Source organism: Sphaerodactylus townsendi, linkage group LG02, assembly GCF_021028975.2.
Source record: "Sphaerodactylus townsendi isolate TG3544 linkage group LG02, MPM_Stown_v2.3, whole genome shotgun sequence".
NCBI lineage: Eukaryota > Metazoa > Chordata > Lepidosauria > Squamata > Sphaerodactylidae > Sphaerodactylus > Sphaerodactylus townsendi.
The window spans coordinates 82,797,836-82,805,260 of NC_059426.1; the positions used below are offsets into that span (position 1 = coordinate 82,797,836).

Consider the following 7,425-nt stretch of genomic DNA (forward strand, 5'->3'; position numbering starts at 1 on the left):
ACGTCAGGAGAGAATGCTGGTAGAACACAGCCATACAGCCCGGAAACCACACAGCACCCAAGTATAAACCCTTTTACACCGTTTTAAACCCTTTTACACCATTTTCACACTGCTGTTTTTGGCCCATGAGGAATCAGCCTTGGTCTAACCAACTTGCAGAGTTGCTGTGAGAACAAAAGGGAGGAGAGAAGAATGATAGTAGCTACTTTGGGTCCCCATCAGGAAGAAAGGGTATAAATGAAGTAAATAAAAATAAAACAAACACTTCCAAGTAAATCTCTTTAGGATTACTCAGTCAAGGGCTTACATAAACAGTGCAGTAGAGAGGGATTCCCCTTATGTTTAATGCATAATGGCAATTTTCACTCACACTGCAAATTGCATATATGGCATGGTAATTAATCGGAATTAAAGAAATATGAAAGGTTATCAGACCAAGTGACCATGAATTTGCAAATAAAATCTCAACTGGGATGGCAAAAGTTTTCCTCCAACTCAAGAAGAAATTGGTCTGAATTGAAGTCTCAATTTAAAAAGCCATCTCACATTTTATGCTGCAGGTGTGTTTGCTATGGTTACACCTGTATTTCCTGCAATAAAATGTGAATGGCAGGTGTCCTGGTTGTTCACAGTTCTCCGGCATCTGCTGAGTGCATGTTTGGGGATGCATGTCTGCCCTTTACTTGCTTGCTGTGAGAAGGCTCTGATAGAGCATAATGTCACTGCAGCCAACACTTTTGCAGCTTATTACAGTATTTGCCAAGTGGCTTAATGGAAATCCTGCAAATCTCTCTGGCAAGCAGAACAGAAACCATTCAGGCCATGAGAAAGGCAGCCATCATGGCCAGCTCAGCTTCAATATTTCCTGTGCGGTCATGTGGATTTCCAGACTACTGCCAAAGGTCACAGGAAGGGGCCAGATGTTCACTCCCTACCCTTCAGGCCAAAACTGAGCAAGCAATATTGTAGTCAGTAGTTTATAGAATCTTTCTGTTATCTTTGGAGAGAAGTAACAAATAATTTGGAAAAGCTTAAAATTCAGAGAAACTTGCTGAATAATTCAGCAAAGGAAATAATTATCTGTTTGTTGGGAAACTCTAGCGATGTGATGGAGCATGGTTGGATTGCTGATGTACTGCATGCCCTTTATCTATCTGGAAAGGTTCACCATATCTTGCACCTGTGGATAGCATCACAGCTATAATACCAAAGCCAGAACTCTCACCTCATTTCATTTCTCAGTGGAGTCAGTCCTGCGAGTCTTGCAGGTTGCAAATTGCAGCAATCAAGCATCAGGCGATGCGCATGTATGCATGAACCAGCCACTGTCTTTGGCTGGGAGGGCTTGGAGGGTCACTTTTGCAACATTTTGAAGTGAGCAATTGACTTCATTTATTTACCAAATTGATTCCCCGCCAGTCCAGATGTCTGCAAAAGAAGCGCGTTGCCTAAGATTGTTGGGAAGAATGAATAATGCTGGGGCCGAGAGAGGGTGGAAAAAGAACTCGCTGTAGACGAAGGGAGCAAATTGAGACTCGGTCAAGCCTACCGAGGCAGCCGGGCGCGGGCGGAGGCGGGAGGGGGCGGCGCGCCTGTATGACCATAAATGGGCCCGGTCGGGCTCCGGCGCGCCCAGCAGCCTGCAGAGCAGCAGCAGCAGCAGCAGCAGGAGCGGCGGGCGTTGGAGAGCCGTAGGGGCGCTTGCAGGGCGGCCGTGCAGGGAGATCGGCCGGGCCAGCAGCAGCAGAAGGAGGAGGAGGAGGAGGAGGGTGAGGCAGGACGGCGCGATGAAGGGTCCCGGGTCGTCGGAGGTGATCCGCGAGGGCGAGCTGGAGAAGCGGAGCGACAGCCTGTTCCAGCTGTGGAAGAAGAAGCAGGTGGTGCTGAGCGCGGACAGCCTGCGCCTCTTCTCGCCCGAGGGCGGCGGCAGGGCCAAGGCCAAGGAGCTGCGCTTCGGCGCCATCCAGAAGGTGGACTGCGTGGAGCGCACGGGCAAGTACGTCTACTTCACCATCGTCACCACGGACCGCAAGGAGATCGACTTCCGCTGCCCGGGCGAGAGCTGCTGGAACGCCTCCATCACCCTGGCCCTCATCGACTTCCAGAACAAGCGCGCCGTCCAGGACTTCAGGAGCCGCCAGGAGGCCGCGGAGCAGCAGCACCACGCTGCCGTCGCCGCCGCGCCCCCGACCCGCCACAGGCGCCTGGCCAGGGCCCCCTGAGCCCCCCACCCCAGGCCGCACACCCACGCGCGCCCGGCCGGCCGGGCAGGCACAGCCCAGGTGAGCCCCCGCTCTTATTGTAATTTAATTTTCGGGGGGAGGGGTTGGGGGGGGGGGAATCATAGCATGCAAATCTAGTTTAAACAAGACTAGATTTAGAGTTTGTCTAAATGGTGCAGCCGTCAGTGCTTCAAAGTTCTTTGACTCTGGTTTATCTGGGCTACGGTTTCAGGACATTAACTAATACAGTTGAGAGCATAGACCTAATTTACTACAGTAAAGGATTTTAGGTATTTCCAATTATTAAATAATAGGATGGAAGCTTCATTCAACTGGTTGAGGCTGCCACTTCTGTCTTTGGATTAATGGGTGTCCTAGTAGTGAGAACTACACCAAATCCTTAAGTCACCAAACAGAGAAATACCAAAAGACCTTGAATAAGACTTGTGGGTCTTTCTCTCTTACAAACCCTTTGCACTGCTTGTTGCTCCAAAAAGTCCCAGTTTGAAGGCCTGGTGCATACATGGTTGTTCCTGCTGCAAGCAAACTTTATGTTCACCAGTGTACGGTGTGTCGACACATGTTGACCCAAAGATTCCAAGGGTTGTGTTATACCCAAAGAATCCAAGGGTTGTGTGTGACATAATGCAAGTGGGGAGGGTGGTGGAATTACTTGTGTAACCTTCCATTACCCATGGAAATTGTGCTTTCTCTCATAAAATTGCTGATTACATTAGATTCCCCAGAGTTAATTCACCAGTCATGGACTTTATCATGATTTTTAAAGGCACACAGTGGATAAGTAAATAGATAGAATACAAAGCTCCCTATGAAAACCAGATAAACTAGAGTAGCAGGTATTGTCGAAGGCTTTCACGGCTGGATTCAACTGGTTCTGGTGGGTTTTCCAGGCTGTGTGGCCGTGGTCTGGTGGATCTTGTTCCTAATGTTTCACCTCTGAAGATGCCAGCCAGAGATGCAGGCAAAACATTAGGAACAAGAGCCACCAGACCATGGCCACACAGCCCAGAAAATCCACCAGAATCACTAGAGCAGCATGGTTGGCCAGTGAATGTTGCTGTTTTGACTTCCCAAACATATTTTATATTAGTGCCATTATTCTGTAATAGATGTACAAGGAGTGACTCTAGTAATACTTAATGAGAAATAAAATTCAACAAGGTTACTTAATATCTGCTACATTGATTTCATAAGTTTCTCTACTACCTAGTCATAGTGATTTGTAGCAAGAACCACCCTGAAGGTACTTCTGAACCCCTCTGAATCTGCTGGTATTATTCACAACTGTATTATAGATGTGAACTGAGCCCAGAGGGACAGGTTTAGCTGCTGTGTGCCCAAACATGAACTCTTCTCTCATTGGACTCAAATCTTTGCAGATTGAAAGTCTGTCTGCATAATACTGTCAAGTATAGTCCTATTGTTCTTACCCTAACATCTTGAGTATGAGACAGAAGCCTCATGCTCAGTCTACCTTGTGGAATGCGGGAAACATCTGTAGAAATGGGGGGGGCAGACTGGTAGGGCAGCATTGTTTGATAAGTCCAAGTTTCAGATTTCTTTTGTTTTCTCTAGATCATATTTCTCTGTGTTAAAGAAGATCAAGACTGGATTGGAACAGGACACCAATGAAGGAAATCAAAGGAGGATGTTCCAAATGGTTAAGAGTTCTTCAGCTCTGAAAAAGGCTGCTGAGCAGAGCTGCCGCATTTCTCTTGAAAATGCAGATACAAACTGAAGACTTTTTTTCAAAATGGCAACAGTCTGGCAAATTGAAAGTTGAGCGTGTAAACTTGTTACTTCATTTTTATTTATAGGATACAAGGACTATATTCCATAATATCTCATGGGAAAAAACATTTAAATTATTTGTAGTATCTGTATTTTATATTTATTTGAATGAATGCTTTTTAAAGAAATGTCTGTTTTAAGGCTGCTTTTTGCACTAATGTGTTCATTCCAAATAAATTACTTGAAGTGTTTGTTTTCTACTATAATATGGAGGTGAATTGTTTTCAGTTTCTAGTTGGTGCAAACTGTTGAGAATGCTGTCTAAATCTAACCTTCCAATTGGATATGCTGCTGTACAATAAACATGCAGATTTCACAATAAGCCGAACATAAAAAGGGGGAATAGATTTCCCTCTTCACCCCTGCTTTGGAGCAGGGAGGGAGTACTGCTGCACCACCAAACAAATGATCCCCAATGTCAACTCTTAATTGAGGGAAAGAAGGAAGCAGGTAGCCAACTCTCCACCTTTTCTGCCTATCAAGTGATCAGCTCTATCAAATGGTATCAAGAGTTCTTGATGCACCATCAAGCCACAACTGTTTTACTGGAATTCTCTCTAGCTTAGACACCATGTGTGGTTCCCTGAGTTGTCTTCTTAAGCAGTGCGTAATGCTGGATGCAACTAAGAACATGTAGAAGAGCATACAACAGACAAATGGAATAGCTCTTCTGTTCTTTGCAGTTCACCCCAAGGAAGTGTCTTTCGAAGTGCTGTCTGAGTCTGAGAATGCAGGCTTATCTTCCATGTGTCAGGTTATGTTACGCTGCAGGATAGTTTGACAAGCCTTTGTGGTTTTGGGTTCATCTCACTTAGTCCAAAAGTGCTCTGAACATTTGCATGTCTGAGCAGTTTTTGAACTTTTTATTCCAATAATAGGCAAGGTGGAAATGTATAACTTTTAAGAAATCTGAAAATTACTCCAGGAATGACAGGTTAGGTAGGCCATTAGACATGCAGCTGTAAATATAGAGCTTTGGCTTGTGGGCAGAGTTAAGCTTCCGCCAAACTTGACCTCCTCTGCGAAATTATTCTTGCCATAATTGCTATGACAGTGTTCAAAATCTGATGAATGGAGCTTTGACTTTCAAAAGCTCATATCCCAAAATCATGTTGGTCTCTAAGGTGCTGACTCAAATCCAGCTGTTCTGCTGTGGTTACCCTCTGAAACAAATGCGCAGAAGTTTAGTTAGGGCTCCTTTTCTCCCCATGCTCCATTCCAAGATACTTGCTAATAAAACACCAAGTAACACGTTGAGCTGTAAATAAATTGCAAGAATATAAATGATGATCGTGAGGCACAGACTACAGTCCTGAGGTAGCAAACTAATAGGCTGGTCTATCTATTTTAGATCAGTGTAGCAAAATCCGACAGCAGGACCACATATTCAGCTGTGGAAAAACTGCATTCAAGCTATAACAGATAGATGAGGAAGCCATTCTGATGAACAGTATTTTCCTGACCATAGAACATGGCGATCAAGGGTGAAATGCAAGGCATTTAGTACTTGGACATCTTTGTGTCTCCTTTTTTTACATCTCATAGAAAATACAACTCTAGATGTTGGGAAACACTAGGTGATGGGGGCCAGTATAACAAAAGCATCTACTGAAACTATATAGAGAGCTAAGATTGAAATCTTGAAAGTTATTCCATCACAACCTTTGTTACTATTGTTTTTGCTGGCCATTTGCTCTTATGATCACTTGAACAAAAATGCTGCTTGAAAAAAAATTAATCCAAACATTTGCAGAAACTGGTAGAGATAAATTCTACTGAAAGCACAAAACTCCAGGAACTCACTCAACATTTTTAAAACTGAGATACCACCAAAACATAAAAATAGGGATGTTGATTCAGCAAAGATTCTGCCTGATAAATAAATAGGAAGTAGCAGTTGTTGCAGCGTTACAAATGAATGCCTTTTTCTCCATCTCCTTTGCAAAAGAAACAGCAGGCAATTCAGTGGGCATATCTTTCATTAGCTCCAGATTTAAGGCAACAATAATCATAGCTGTATCCTTATGGGAGAACTTTTGCAGGAAGCTAGCCTGAAGGAAGATAGAATGATAAACTAGGGAAACAGATGGCTCCTCAACTGAAGCTTTTATATAGGAATTATCAGCACAAAGGTAACATAAAGTCCAGAAGTTTCTTGAGACAGGATTGCTTCCCCAATGCATAACTCCAGGCAAAGCATGTTCAGACTTGCCCAGTGGGGAAATATACATTTGAGCTGATTTGCTGGCAAAGTGATCAGAAATCTGCTAACTGGTAAGGATCAGACAGCAGCAGTGTATATTCCAGCTCTTTACTAATGGAGGTAGGCTGGCCCCTGCAGATATAAAAGCAACAGATTATGATATAGAACTCAGCTTAACTCTTCATTGTCTTTTGTTTGTTCAAGTTGAATTCATGCATCTGGAAACTAGGAACAAATCTGGACACAGCATTCCAAACAAGCCATCTTTTTTCAGTGGTGTCTAGTGACCTCCGCCAGCTGAAACTTGTTTAACAGAAATATCAGCCTGGAAAACCCACCACAAACAGTTGAATCTGGCCGTGAAAGCCTTCAACAATACACAGAAATATCAGACTTTGCTATAACTTTACAAATATTCCCTTCAATGTGGAATCCAGAAAGGTCCTCAGAGTTTCTGAAATCAAGTCTGTGGAATGCTGTTATTCTTGTAAACTTTGCATGTGGTTCCCAGAGTAATAACTATCCCAAGATGTACACACCATATCACAGTTCTGGCTTAATTTTACCATTTGTATGATGGTTGTATCAAAACAAAAATACTAATGTTTTGTTAATTGAATTGAATCACATTTCTCGTGTTGCATGAATACATAGCTTGGTTGTTGTATTTTCGTTTACTGATGAGGATTTGCCTCCCACAAAAGTACAGTGTTTGCTACTAGTTTAATTTAAACATTTGCAATGAATAGGACCCCATCTGTTTAAGAAGTATTCAATTAGACATTGTAACAAATGTATGCTGCATGACAGCAAAGGTAAAACAGAAAGCAACAGTAACCCATTGCATATGCAGTTGACTAAATTAACAGTTAATTTTTCTGCAGCCTGAGAAGGGTTGGGAGGAGGAGACAGAGCTTGATCAGGGAGTTCCGCCCATGTGCAAAATGTCCTTTGTATATCACACATAATATATATCAAAGAAGCCAGGGTTATGCACAATAATGTTTGCAGTTCTCATAGAGTCATGAACAGTATTTTCAAAAGAAAAAGCAAAGCAAAATAAAACTGGAGTCTAGTAGTACTTTAGGGAATAACATAATTTATCTCAACATGAGCTTTGGGAATCTGAGCTCACTTTATCAATTGTACAAAGGGTATATAATACATGAATCTTCATGTATCTGATGA

At 43.1% G+C, this 7,425-nt stretch overlaps 1 protein-coding gene across 1 annotated transcript; it reads left to right on the plus strand.

Moving 5' to 3' along the window:
- Positions 1 to 1,607: 1,607 nt before the first annotated feature.
- Positions 1,608 to 4,348, plus strand: LOC125425731 (pleckstrin homology-like domain family A member 2). The gene is made up of 2 exons (XM_048483303.1): positions 1,608 to 2,282; positions 3,819 to 4,348. Exon 1 carries the CDS (start codon positions 1,788 to 1,790, stop codon positions 2,220 to 2,222), a length of 435 nt encoding a protein of 144 aa, XP_048339260.1. The 5' UTR covers positions 1,608 to 1,787; the 3' UTR covers positions 2,223 to 2,282; positions 3,819 to 4,348.
- The last annotated feature ends 3,077 nt before the right edge of the window (positions 4,349 to 7,425 follow it).

Excerpts from the sequence above, each read along its gene's own strand:
- LOC125425731 (XM_048483303.1), top strand. The coding sequence starts at position 1,788 with ATGAAGGGTCCCGGGTCGTCGGAGGTGATCCGCGAGGGCGAGCTGGAG.